At 42.0% G+C, this 13,993-nt stretch overlaps 1 protein-coding gene across 2 annotated transcripts in view; it reads left to right on the top strand.

Moving 5' to 3' along the window:
* Positions 1 to 12,737, top strand: part of Cyria (CYFIP related Rac1 interactor A) — a 98,730-nt gene extending 85,993 nt beyond the window's left edge. For both annotated transcript variants that reach the window (XM_027937899.2, XM_071601353.1), the window contains 7 exons: positions 1,298 to 1,434; positions 1,883 to 1,960; positions 2,137 to 2,253; positions 2,349 to 2,428; positions 3,818 to 3,944; positions 7,889 to 7,959; positions 9,992 to 12,737. In XM_027937899.2, coding sequence (XP_027793700.1) covers positions 1,298 to 1,434; positions 1,883 to 1,960; positions 2,137 to 2,253; positions 2,349 to 2,428; positions 3,818 to 3,944; positions 7,889 to 7,959; positions 9,992 to 10,055 — 674 coding nt within the window. In that variant the 3' untranslated portion in view covers positions 10,056 to 12,737. The remainder of the gene's footprint in view (positions 1 to 1,297; positions 1,435 to 1,882; positions 1,961 to 2,136; positions 2,254 to 2,348; positions 2,429 to 3,817; positions 3,945 to 7,888; positions 7,960 to 9,991) is intronic.
* Positions 12,738 to 13,993: the final 1,256 nt, after the last annotated feature.

Here is a 13,993-nt window from a genome sequence, read left to right as displayed (position 1 = left end):
TGTTCAGAGGACTAGAAGCTGAGACCCAGGGAAGGAGACTTCCATAGACTCTCAAAATTTTTTTTCTGTTTTCTTAACGCATATATTTAGATCCAATGAACTGAATCCAAAGGAGCCCAGTTTCAGCTCAAGAGAAGGAAAAAGGTCCATCAGTTAGACCAGGCCATGGCATAACTGGCTGCTTCCCCAAACAGTGTATTTCCACGGTGGGGGAATATTTAGGAAAGGCTAGAGGCATCCCTGTAAAGAGGCTGTAAAAGAATGTAAGGACTATGTAGAGACAGCGCTGTGAAATTCTTCTGTAAAATGCCAAATAGTAAACATTTGAGTCTTGTGTTTTTGCAACTACTTAAACTCTGCCTTTTTTTTTTTGGTACCAGTGATTTATCCAAGGGGCACTTAACACCACTGAACCACATCCCCAGCCCCTTTTTTTTTTTTTTTTTCAAGACAGTGTCTTGCTAAGTTGCTTACGGTCTCACTAAGTTGCTCAGGCTGGCTTTGAACTTGTGATCCTCCTGCCTTAGGCTCCCATGTCGCTAGGATTACAAGTGTGTGCCACCATGCCCAGCTTAAACTCTGAATTTATAACACAAAGTAGCCTTAGTCAACTCAGGAAGTTATGACCATATCTATCTTGTAATTAAAGGTTTTTTTTAAAAAAAAACAAGCAATGAACTAGATTCAGCATTTAGACCATAGTTTTCAAATCCTGCTATAGAGGATTGATTGTTTAAATGTCTTTATGCTGATATATATATAGTTTTACATATGAATGTATATGCCTATATACACATATATGTACATATGTTGTATGTGTGTATGTGTGAATAAGATTCTTGTGAATAAGCTAGAATATAGGTGCAGGAAAAAAGCTAGAATATGCACAGAATTCTTTCTCTGTAGAGCAGGTAAATCTAACCCATGTGTTCAAAGCTGCTGTCACATTGCATCCCGTGTCACAAATGGTTCTCATGAGCATGACCTGAAAACACATATCTGTGGTCTTCTAACAGCATCAGGAAATGGAAGTATTAAATATGTGAGCTGAGCTTAGAGAGACACTTACAACCTGTGTGGCCGTGGGCGTTCTGAGCACAGGTGGCCTGCTGAGCCACGGAAGGTCCCTCTGTGTCATCACATGCATCTCATCTCACACTGACAGGGGGAAGACATGGAGAGGAAGCACCCACCCAGGCTGTCTCTGAGACTGTCAGCTGGGGATGACAATTGTGCTTTTTTGAGGTATATCTTTGGGCCACCAAAAAATATTTATATTTATCCCTTTGACTTTCAGAAAAAGCTCTTCAGAGTTTATTGGAATCCCTGACTTGTCCGCCCTACACACCAACCCAGCACCTGGAACGGGAACAGGCCCTGGCAAAGGAGTTTGCAGAAATTTTACATTTTACCCTTCGATTTGATGAGCTGAAGGTTAGGCCAAGTGTGTGTGATAGGGACACAGGCTCACACTGAGTACCTGCCACTTCTGCTGGCGGGGGTGGGGTGGGGAGTGAAACACAGCTCCTTCCCCAGAGACATGTGCTGTGGCAAGTATTTGCATTCCATGTGGTAAAAGTAATTTAAGATGATGATTTATATATGGAAATTCAAAATCTGCCAAATGAAATAAGAGAAAACCTTTTCAAGTGTCTGTTCCTTATTGAGAACAAATATACTTTCCCTGAAATCTAGCCCACAGTACAAACAGGGTGTATTTTAGAATAATGAAGTTCCTGGTCCTTGTTTTAACCAGAAGTTCTGACTCTTGAATAACAAAGAGAATTCCTGGCACATTTACGAAACCCAGTGTCTGGGCTCCTGACACTCATCCCTGCCTGATGCCAAGGGATGACCATCTTTCCTCTCTTCTGAATTTCAGATGAGAAACCCAGCCATTCAGAATGACTTTAGCTACTACAGAAGGACAATAAGTCGCAACCGCATCAACAACATGCATGTGAGTCCTTGGGCCTCCCTGGCCTTTGCCACCTGATCTGAGCATCTTTGGCTTTCCTCATCAGGGAGGGCACGGAGAGAAGAGAGTCCTTGCCTGTCATTCCACTTCCAGAAGAGAGTGTTGGAGGATTTTGACTTTATCTTTATAATTGCATCTTCTCTTCTTATTTTCATCAGCTAGACATTGAGAATGAAGTTAATAATGAGATGGCCAATCGAATGTCCCTCTTCTATGCAGAAGCTACTCCAATGCTGAAAACCCTTAGCAATGCCACAATGCACTTTGTCTCCGAAGTAAGTGAAGTTCAACCACAGGTGGTTTTTTTTTTCTTTCTTAATTGTGCATAAAGCTGCTAACAGGGCTGACATACATTTGTGTCTTTCTTTAGAACAAAACCCTGCCAATAGAGAACACCACAGACTGCCTCAGCACTATGACAAGTGTTTGTAAAGTCATGCTGGAAACTCCGTAAGTGAACTCAGAGGTCACTTCATGGTTGACCGTTTGCAGAGCTGGGGCCTGTTGAGATGATGCTGATGAGGACACATGCCACTTGAGTCAGCATGTTACAATTTATGGGTATATTATCTGCTTCAATTTCATAGAGAACTCGGTGGTACATGTAATCATGTACATTTTGCAGATGAAGCAACTGAGGCCCAAATTGCTTGATTGACTTCCCCAAGGTGGCATTCCTTCTTAGAAGGCAGAACCACCACTCAGAGATGCTGTAAAAGATATGTAAGCACCAAATTAGTGGAGGGCTAGATGGATAGCAGTCCTAAACTCTGCAGAGATATGAGAAGCAAGAATAGAAGTAAGGTTGTCGTAACAGCGGTAATAGATCTCACCCTCTCCCTGTCTCTGTCTCTGTCTCTCTCTTTTACTCTCCCTCTATCCCCTCAATTTCTTTGTATCTGAGCTAATTACTAGGTTCTAGGCTTAAAAATGGTTGAGGTTATTGAGGATGAAGAAACAAAGGAGTGGGGAAATCTGTACTTAAAATTCTGGAGCACACTTATGTCTGTACCCCATGCTGTGCCTATGATTGAGTGACCTGACCTCCCTGGGCCTTCCTTGGTTTCCTCATCTAATGAAGACCAAATATCATGTACTGTGCAGAGTGTTGGGGAGGCCAAAGGTGTCAAGCCTCCTTTATCAAATTTGATGTCTTTTCAAATGTAAGAGAGCATTAATTTCATATATTTCACGTATACCAAAGTTGAGATTTATTTCAAGACAGAAGTAGTAATCATTCTCATAGTGGGACCAATTCATAATGAAATAGATGTTAAGGAAGTCTCTAGAACTGGCCTGAATCATTTCACTCACCAGGGACCCTATCAAAGTAAGTGAACAAAATTCAGATTCCACAAGTACTCTCAGATCAATAAGGAGCACATAATTTCTTTGAGATATCTTTGCCAGTCCTGTTCAATCTGCAGCCTGTGTCTTAACAAAGGAAGTTACTCTGACAGGGGACACAAGATCTGCTCTGTAGAAATGAGCTTGACCCTTTTGCCCTGTGATGAAGCTATGATTCTCTATAACCTTGAACAGCCAAAGGGACCTGCCTTAAAATATTCAAGATGAATGGATGAGGGAGCAGCATAACTGATGAGCTGGCTGCTGAAAGGCAGAAGAGCAGAGAATTTACTGTTCTCCAATTTCCCTTATTTTTTGTACTGAATTGCCAGCTGGATATATTCAAGAATTATCACTGGAGTCTCTTTTGAGAGCATGCTAACTGCTTGTTGCAGGCCTGGGGTTGTTCTCCATAGAGCATCAGTAGAGTAGCCAGTTGTGAAGTTCCTCCGCTGAGGAAGTGACACGATTGCCATGTCTTCTCTCTTGCAGGGAGTACAGGAGTAGGTTTACGAGCGAAGAAACACTGATGTTCTGCATGAGGGTGATGGTGGGGGTCATCATCCTCTATGACCATGTGCACCCCGTGGGAGCCTTCTGCAAGACATCCAAGATTGATGTAAGAATAGCTGGCAATGTTCTTTTCCAATAAGAGCCCATGAGTGTGGCCAAACAGACTCCCCTTCTCTCCTTCTGGCCTCCATCCCCCACAGAGAGCAGCCTCTCCAAGTTCCAAGCCTTTGGGGCGGTTCCCCTCAGAGCAAGAGGCCACTCTTGCTCATGCTCATGTGTTTAGGACAATCTCAAAAGTAGAACAAGGATGCTGAGATGTTGATCAGTCTCTTGGCTAAAAGCACACTAAGGACACAGGTGACCTGTCCCTTATCTGCATGCTGCCCCTTCACTGACCCCATGTACCCCACCAGTACAATTTTTTTCTATCGCAGATGCACTAATGTGAAAAGAATTGGGAGATGCTGGATTTCAAGACCTCATGGTTAAATGCCAAATGGCCTAGTTTCCTCTCCCATCACTCACTCCCTACCTGCGGCCCCTCCCAAATTACCTGCTGTTTCTAGTGATTTCAATATGCATCATCCATTTTCCTTGCCAAGAGGACCCTTCTTTTCCTCTTTGCTTGGCGGATTCCATTCAGGTACTCTTTAACTCTCCCCTAATCCAGGGACACATTTCTTATGCCCTGCGTGGATAGAGTCTGCCTTCTCCAGTGGTCCTCAGAGCACTCACCAGTTTGTATTTTCTGACCCTCCCACAAACTCCACATTTTGGAGCAAGGATGGGGCTCATTATCTATATACCTAAAATCTGCTTCATTGTCTTGCACTGTATCTGGCACATAGCACCTGCCACTCAAATAGATGTTCCTCAGGTTTTTACTGAATGAATGAATGATCATTGATTTAAATGGGTGTGCAGATGTTTAAGTGCAGAGTACATCCTGTTGGTCATAACGTACTGTGATGTGGGTGGTGCCTGGTGTTCACCCATCTACACAAAATGGCCTGTTTACTGCACTGGCACTGTCGAGAGAAAGCTTGCAGCCCAGAGGGGCCACAAGTCTGAAGAATACAAGGAAAATCGTCAACAAAATATATAACTTGGATTACTCACTTATAGTTCTGGGTCCCTAGGCATGGTTCTTTATAAAACTTTCATGACACTTATTATAATCATAACTATTTGATAAGAAAATAAATATTTATTATAAGAAATTTAAAATATTGGAAACCAAAGTATAGAAAATTTAATGTATCTGTAATAATTATACCATAGACAGAAGACGGTTGTTAATATGTTAGCATACATATGTCCCTTCTTTGTGTGTGTGTAAACTTAGCAAATTGGGACTTGGATATGCAATTTTAAACCATATTCAATCTGCATAACAGTATATTATGGGCATTTTTCATACCAATAAATATGTTCTTTGTGAAGCCTTAATATTTACATACTACATATTGAATATAAATAACTCTCTGAATAACTCTATAAATATCATTTGTCTATGGACTGAGTTTATTACCTGGTACTTATAAGACATTCTTCCATAGCCATTTGTTAACTTGTCAGAGAGTCAACAGTTACATATATGCTGGCTACAATTATGCCTTGTATCCCTAACCTTTGAAAGGCTTGGCTTTACATGTCTTACTGAGTCCTTCTGTGGAGGTTGTAAACAGTGTGTAATGTCGAAATTTACAGTTAGTCTTGGTAAAGTCTATCTGTTCATGCAGGTTAAGAAAGCCTCGTTCAGAATGAATTTTGTATGTGCCTCTAAGAAAGTTTCAGGTTTACTGAGCACAGCACATACTTGAGTGGGTCATTTTCTTTGACGACATAAAAGGTCCTTATTCTAGGCACCAATCTGTTTCTAACTCAGCAGTTATAGGGACTGGGTTTATAAGTCCTAGTGTATCGGCATCAAGTGTGAGGCCCTGGAAGAGGTCCTGTGTGTGTACGCATAAAGAGCATGCTCCTGTTTGCAGAATAGATGTGCAGAGAGTTTCAGAAGCCCAGGTGGGGGAGAAACCTTTCTGTGTGGGGGCAAAGAAGAGGGTAACATTTGAGGTGGTCCTTGAAAGAGATGTAGAATTTTCCCAATGGACAAGGGGGAGGAAAGGTCCTCCAGGGAGGGGAATCATCAGAACAAAATCACCAAGACCCCAAGGGGATGAACCAGTTAGAGAATAAATGTTAATCAGGTGCTAGGAAAGGTGGTTGTGGTGAAATCGTGTTTCCAAATGATTTCCTTAGGATCTTGTGATGCAAACCCATAAGAAATCACTTCCTAACCCCATCCCTAGCCCAGGTTTCACCCATAATTCCAGACCCTACTTCCTAGGGACATCTGAAATGTGGCCAGTCCAAAACCAAAGATTCTCATTTCCTAACAAGCCTGTTCCCGTTTTGAGTTCCTGCCGCGTGCTTCCTCATTCTCCCGCCCAGTGTAGCCATTAGCCTAGAACTGTCATCCCTGGAACTGTCTTCTTCCCTGGTCTTCACCCTCAGATGTGGTCAGTCAGGTTGGTCCTCCTGTCCATCTCCGTCTGCTCTCCAGGCCTGCTGCTATGCCCAACTGCACACTCTCAGAGGCTCTCGTTCCTGCTTCTTTCTGGTCCTTTTCCATATTAACCACATTCCTGCTAATGATCTTTTCCACAAGTAAAAGTCCCCGGGTTCCTAATGTACTGCGAACCCACCCTGCATCTCGCTCTGTGTCTCCAACAGCATCTTGTTCTTCACACCCTCAGCTGTCATCATCCTGAAACAGACCTAGAAATTTCTCAAGAGTATCCACCGCTTTCTACATCTGTTTTGTCACTGGGGGGTTTTACAAGAACACTCCTCACACCATGACGATGGGCTGTCTCTCTGTCTTCCCCAGAGAGACCAAATGTCTTGTCTCCAGGATTGGAGTGGCACATAACTGGCATGATTACAGCCAGTCCTGTAACCCCGGCACACATCTCTAATTAACCATGACATTTTTTTCTTGATGAACCTGTAAGTGACCCCCAAATGACTCCAACCCTGTGTCCTGACTGCCTCCATCAATTTATATGGCCCATCAGTCCTTTATGATAAAACGCTTAACATGCCAGGATTATGCCTACCGAAAAAGTTTACAAGTGACCTTTCGTTAAAAAAACAGAACTTGGATAATAACCAAATCTGGTACACGTAGGGCACAAACTTAGGAGTTTAAAATGAGTGATTGTTTTTGCAGATAGATTCTTTCTTTGCCAAATAAAGAAAAAGCTACAGGATATGCATAATTTAATATGACCTATATAAATTTAGTTTTCATGCACTGCCCAAATTATAAATAACTTATTCCCAGGGCACAAAAACTAAAGAAACTTGCCCAAGTTCATGCAAATACTAAACAATCAAGAATGGAGGAAATCCAAGTGTCCACCTTCATCGGTTGATAATCTTAACAATCAGCCTTACCGTCTTCTCAAATGTGACAGACTTGCAGCACCAGAAGCTCCCTGTTTAGTGAAGGAGACAATTTAACTTGGTCACTAAATCCTCCAAGGTTCTGTGATTGGGAATGCATGGGCCGTGGTTCTCACTACCTGGTAAGGACAATAAGGTCAGAAGAAGCTTCTTGGGGTTGGAGAATTTCAGTTGACATCTCCCCTCCCCGCTAAAAAAATGTTAAGGTTTTGCCAGTTAAACAACTGGGGAGAAAAGCATTCTGGAGACATTAAATCAGGTTTATAAAATCAATTAGTAAATCTCCACTGAGAACTGAGTAGAGGCCCTTGTATCCTTGCACTTGGCTATGAATATAAGACAAAAAGAAAAATCAAAGTCTTGAGTATTTGTCCCCCAAAGTAAGTAAAATGTACAACTGCAGTATAGTGTAAAAGTTAATAATGGCTACAATCCTGCAGAACTCTCTAGAAGCCCAGGAACAACTCACCAGCACTAGGGGTTGGGAAGCCTGTTGATCATTTTTGTTTGATTTCTGTGAGATGATGATGGATGGACAGAGTTACTAGGATATTAACAATGCACTGTGCTTTCTCCTAGATGAAAGGCTGCATAAAGGTGTTGAAGGAACAGGCCCCAGACAGTGTGGAGGGGCTGCTGAACGCCCTCAGGTGAGCCAGCCCTGGGGAGGACTGACAGATCTGTTTCAAATGTGGACGCTGCTGGGAACAAAGGGCTGGAGCACTGAGCTTACCTCCTTGCATATTTTAACACATTTAATCTTCCCAACAACAACCTCTTGGGCAACACCATTTTATCATTCCCTTTTTGGAGGGGAAAATGAGATTTAAAGGAGTCAAATTACTTGCAAACCTCACACAGCGTGTGAACGAGCTAGGCTCTAAACCCAGGTCTGGGTGACCCCACAGGTCATGGTCCTGACTCTTGGCTGGCCACCTTATGGTTAGTGGGGCTCCTCAGAGGGAGAGTCTCTGGGTCCCCCTTCCCTCCTCTCCAGCGGTTCCCCCACCTGGCTGCAGACAAGGCTGCTGTGGGTTATGTCTGAGCCAGACTGCATGAGTCAGATCTCTGGGCCAGAGGCTCAGGCATCTCTTTTGTTTATTTGTGTTTGTTTGCTTGCTTGTTCTAAAGCTCCCCAGGTGGTTGACAATGTGCAGCTGCAGAACTGAGAACACCGCTAAGTATTTGCCCAGCTGTAGCTCATTCCAGCTGCTCACTGCTAACAAGTAATGCCCTAACACCTCTTCTCGTCCCAAGGACACGTCTGTTTAGGACCCTTCAGGGAGGGGAGTCTCATTTTTTAGCGGTGGCACCTCTACAGGAGTTCATTGACTCCTGCCACCGTGCAAATCATCCAGTCCCTGATTGCCATCAGGAAGGCTTATGCTCCCTGCTGCCTTTTCTTTAATTTCCCTAGTTCCACTTATGTACATACAGCAAGTATTCAGAAGCAGAAGTGGAAGGGATCAGGGCTCTTTCATCTGTGTACAGTGCTCATGTTTTATGCCCCAATCACATTGTGCCATTTAATCATCCCAACTCAAAGACACAAGGCTGACCTATTATCCTCATTTAATAAATGAGCAAACTGAGACACACTTAAAATGACACTGATGTTGGTGCTGTTTTTCTGAGTTGCTCAGTCAGAACCCATCATTCTTCAAAGTACATGTATTGATAGAGAGCCCTTCCAATTCCACGAGTTAGCCAAGGTTTTCTCCGTTGGTGCCCACTTCACACCAGGCTGGCTTTCTGTACACAGTAAGAAGACTTTAACTTCTGAATTTCCTGAACTTTTTAGTTTCATTCAATCAAGCAGAACTTTCTCAAGAGCAGGGTGCTGTGCTAGGTTGGGAGTCCCATCTGAGTGTTGGAATTGGGTCTCCTGCAGACACATGATGAGATGAAAGGAGCACAGGCTGCCAGGGCAGCCAGACCCAAGTTCAACTTAAAAGTAGCAAACTGTTCACAAATTAAAATCATTAGCTTTGAGATCTGTTTTCTCATCATATTAAGGCCATTATCTCATCTGCAAAGTTATTGTGACTAAATAGAAACTTCTATGGGATGCCTAGGACATGGTTGAGACTTTATCTTGTTAATTTTTTTAACTTCCTTTGCACAGACAATTTCTACATAAAGTTATGGGGAAACTGTACATTGAAACCCCCCTTCCCGGCCCCCAGGGTTTGTTCATCTGCGTGTGTGCCCCCTAGTGGTGGGAATGAGGACAACCATCAACATTTTCAGTTTGGGGAAATCCATGTTGAAATTTGTGACAACAGGGATATGTAAAAATATGTCACAATGAATTCCACTCTTTTGCATAATAATAATGCACCAATAAAATTAATTGAAAAAAGAAAATGGGGATAACTCAGTGGTCAAAAATTTATGCCCTTGAAAAATGAGGTGGATTGCATTTCCTTTTGTAATTACTTGATTATGCAGAAGATCTACTTAATTTAATAACTGTCATACAAAATCCCTTTGGAAGGAAAGATCAGATAGATATTAAAACTACCTGAGGATGCCAGGAAGTGTGCTCTCTGTCTAAAGAGGTGAGCCCCTGTGTTTGATTTATCTCAGTGAGCTTCCCAAGGTAAGGACGGGGATGTCATTAGGGAAACTTTCTTGGACTCCTTATTACACACTGACCTCCACCTTTCTGTCCTCACTCAGGTTCACTACAAAGCACTTGAATGATGAGTCGACTTCCAAACAGATTCGAGCAATGCTTCAGTAGAGCACTGCTCAAAGAAGAGGATCTATGTGCTGACCTCAGAAGATGTATATGTTTACATAATTTAATACAGATTGATGTTAATACTTGTGTATTTACATAACCGTTTCCTTCCTGTCACTGAAATATATGGACCTTAATTTGTATCCTGACTGACTCAACCCAGCAGAGCATAAATTGACTTGAGAGCCTTACCTTTGATGTCTGCAACAAAACCCCCTTCTCCAAAGGCCAATTTGGAGATTTTTGATCTTTGCTACTGGAGTCCTTTAATGACACCTGTAACAATCAGAAATTCCTAATAGTTTGTGGTTGTGTTATAATTCTAGATGTGTTATCTCTCTGGGAAGTAGAGCTTATAGAAACACAAAGCATTTGATTTCCTTTGTCAGCTCAGCTACAAGAAATACAACTGTTATCCTGACAGAGGAAGAGAGAAATCCAGGAAAAGAAAAAAATGCATGTGGAGAATCAAACCCAAGTGTTCTGAATTCAGCACGCCCCCTCTCCTCAGCCTGCAAACTACACGTGCAACTCTTCCATTTGCACCTGTTTTATTAATCAGAATATTCACTTTCTGTCTGGGTTCGTGTCCCTCTAACATACCCTTTTACTTTTGCAAGAGGAAAATCACCTGTATTTTAATTGGATAGTGAAGGAGCATGGGGGTAGAGAGATGCGTTCTTACAGCTGGACTGAGAAAGGTGGTTGTCTTTAGAATATTCATGAGAGGTGGCACCAGTCTGCATAGACCCTCTGCATACAGGGACAGAAACATAAGCTCTGACTTTGAAGTCATAGGTAAATTAGCTGATCTCTGTTGTCTCCAGGTCTGGGGACACAGTTCCTCCTGTTAGGTTTCCCTGTCTTCTACCCACGTGGACCATTCATGTGGGAACAGAAGTCTAGGATGTGTTTTTAGTTATCAAAAAACTGGGGGAATTTAGAGGAAGAAAATCCACATTTCTGGTTACCTGGTTTTTAAAAGACAACTCCTTCTTGCTCACATTGCCAGATTGTTGCAGTGGGAAAACTCTGGTCTAAGTACCTGGATTTAGTCCTTGGCTTACTAATGAAACGTAGTATGATATTGGGAAGTTTTCTTAGCTCTCTACATCTCAGCTTCCTCATCTCTAAAGTGGGCAATTAAAACAGACAATCTCCAAGAATCCTGTTAGTCTAGAAGCTGATAAAATGGCTGGCTCTGCCGTCCTCCTTCCTGAGTAGATGCCAGTCAGCATTGCCCCACTGACTGCCAACGTTACGAGGCCTATAGTCATTCTTCTGCAGAGCAGAGCTAAGTTAGAATGAAATCTTGGAAGCCTATCCTGACCTCCAGTGGGAAAATGAGAGCCAGTGTATGTGGTCATCCAGGATGGCTCCAGGTGGGGCTGGATACCAGGATGCTTCCCTCCTGAGTCCACAGTCTTCCTTTTCACCATATGGCCTGTGAGTTTATTCTATGGGATGGGACTGGACCATTGTAGAGAAGTACTCAGTCCGGCCTATTTCCGCCAGAAGAAGAGTTGCCTAAACAGGAAGTGAATGATAATCCTGGATGTTGGGCCCGGGTACATCAGGGTTTGGCATCATTTGCAACATTCCAAGGAATGAGATACGTTTGCTTTCTGGACTTTAGTGCCCAGCTGACTTTCCCTTGTATATTTGGTACATACATACATTTATGTTGTCCAAGAAGAGGGGACAAATGCCTGTTTTGTTTTGTCTTAACAAAGAAATGCAGTCAAGTGGCAGGAAATAGTCCCTGGTCTATGGGTCAATGTCAGTCAACCGACGGAGACAAGGCCCTTTTCCTTAGAGTTGTTCAATAAGCATGGCTGCTTGGATGGAGCTTCTCTCATCAAAACAGAAAAATACTAGATGGACTTCAAGAGCTTTTCAAAACCTAGGAATTCTAAAACCCCGGAGGAAGCCAGAGAATGTGGTAATGCAGAATGAGCAAAGTCCTTAAATATTCAGCCTAAGTGACGTCCTGCATGGCAGCCAGGGCTTTGTGTGGACAGACACTGCCGAGCCCTGGAGTTCAGAGTTCGCAGTGCTTATCATCACTATGAGCAGATTAAAGTTTGAAGAGAAGAAAGGACTTGCCCGTCACCATGGGGCTCTTGAGGCACAGACCCAGGGACTTGAACCTAAGCCATGTGTCCACACCACAGCTGCCTCTCAGCCAGCTAAATGAAAAAAAAAATGTTAGGGATTATCTGTCAAATATTATATATATATATAAATAGTTGAGCACATTTATAATTTTTAATTAGACTTTCTATCAAATGGGACCAAACATATGTATGGGCTGCTGGCCTGCTTCAGTTTAGCCGGGCCACCTTGTCTCACAGTTGAGACTCAGCACATGGATTCTGGGAAGTCCAGGGTCTGAATTGTTGCCTCTGATCATCAGGAGGACAGGCTAAATGTCTGTGATCACTACCTGGAGATGGGCCTCGAGGTCCACCCCAGAGCTGCTGTGGGAGACAAATTGTCTTAACAGACTGTCCTCCAGGCCTCAGGAGCCCTTGAACAATCAGTTTGTTTGTGCTGCATGCACACACGTCCAAGACTTGTGGGTGGGTTAGGGGAAAATGCTAGCGACAGTGTCAATGTCAATGTTAACTATCTTTCATATTTGATGTCTCATAGTTTTCAAATAAACAGTGTTTTCCATGACTCAGATATTTATTTTGGGGCAAACAACAACATAAAAATTATGTTTCTCATATACATTCCTGTTCTGGCATTTTAACTCTGTTCTAAGAAAACTTTTATGTGCCACGAGGAATTAATGTTTAAAAAAAAAAAGGTAGAAATAGATGTTTTGAATAGTACTGACCCATTGGGTCTGGAATATTACCCAGAAAGAAGATCATGGATATTATCTTTTAATTATTAGTTAATATCATGCTCCATCAATATTTGCTCTTAGTCATCACCATTATATCAAGACATTAAGGATAAACCTAGAATTTTGATACATCATCACATTTAAGGAAAAAGAATCTCATTCTTTCTCAAAAGAAAAATAAGGACCACAAATCTTGGGATTCAGTTGTGCAATAGAGTTCAGAGACTTCTCATTCATTCTTGTATGCTAGATAGCTACAGGAATTTTATTTCAAGAGCATAAAACTTTAGACCCCAGTTTTCCCAGCACATCTGTAAAGGCTGTTGCATACCCAAAGCTGTTTTAAAGTTGTTATATGTTGTTTGCTGAAGTCATTGTAATTTTTTTTTTGCCTGCTTTGCCTCTTTTTGTACAGAAGTTTTGAGTGTGAAGTGAAAATTAAAGTTTGGTACATACATATATTTAAAAAAATACACCTTTATGTTATATGACATTTGAGGTTACGTGTGTGATAAGTTTATGATGACTTAGATCTTTGCTAAACCTGCTCTGAGGAAATCACACCAGCTGCCCTTTATCTCCCTACACCTCAGTGTCTTCAAGTGCAAAATTCAGTTCCAAAATTGTGCTACTCATGGTGTCATCTATCCCTTATTCATTTCAGCAAGGACCCTTCATTATAAAAAAGACAAGATTACTATCTAGAGTTGCATGAGACCTCCTTGTCCAGAATGCCAAGAAGCCCTTTTCTCTTTCTTTTGAGTGCACTGGCACTTTATGGATTTGGGAACATCAGCAAAAAAAAAAAAAAATATGTATATATATATGTGTGTATATATATATATATATATATATATATATATATATATATTCCATCTTGATACATTTTTCAGATAATGCACTAAAACAATTCTTTTAGCTCTTAAGCATGGAAGCATTCCTAGGGCATTCCTTTTAATCCCTGCATTTCTGAAGATGATCACCTGATACCTAATTATGTGTGCGTTCAGTGGGTCAGGGACCTCCAAGAGAGACCTGCTATGGTGCTATGGTAATCTGTGCAAAATTCAAAGGCACTTAG

The sequence above is a fragment of the Marmota flaviventris genome, chromosome 14, assembly GCF_047511675.1.
Source record: "Marmota flaviventris isolate mMarFla1 chromosome 14, mMarFla1.hap1, whole genome shotgun sequence".
In the NCBI taxonomy this organism is placed as follows: Eukaryota; Metazoa; Chordata; class Mammalia; order Rodentia; family Sciuridae; genus Marmota; species Marmota flaviventris.
This window is presented reverse-complemented; position numbering and strand designations above follow the sequence as displayed.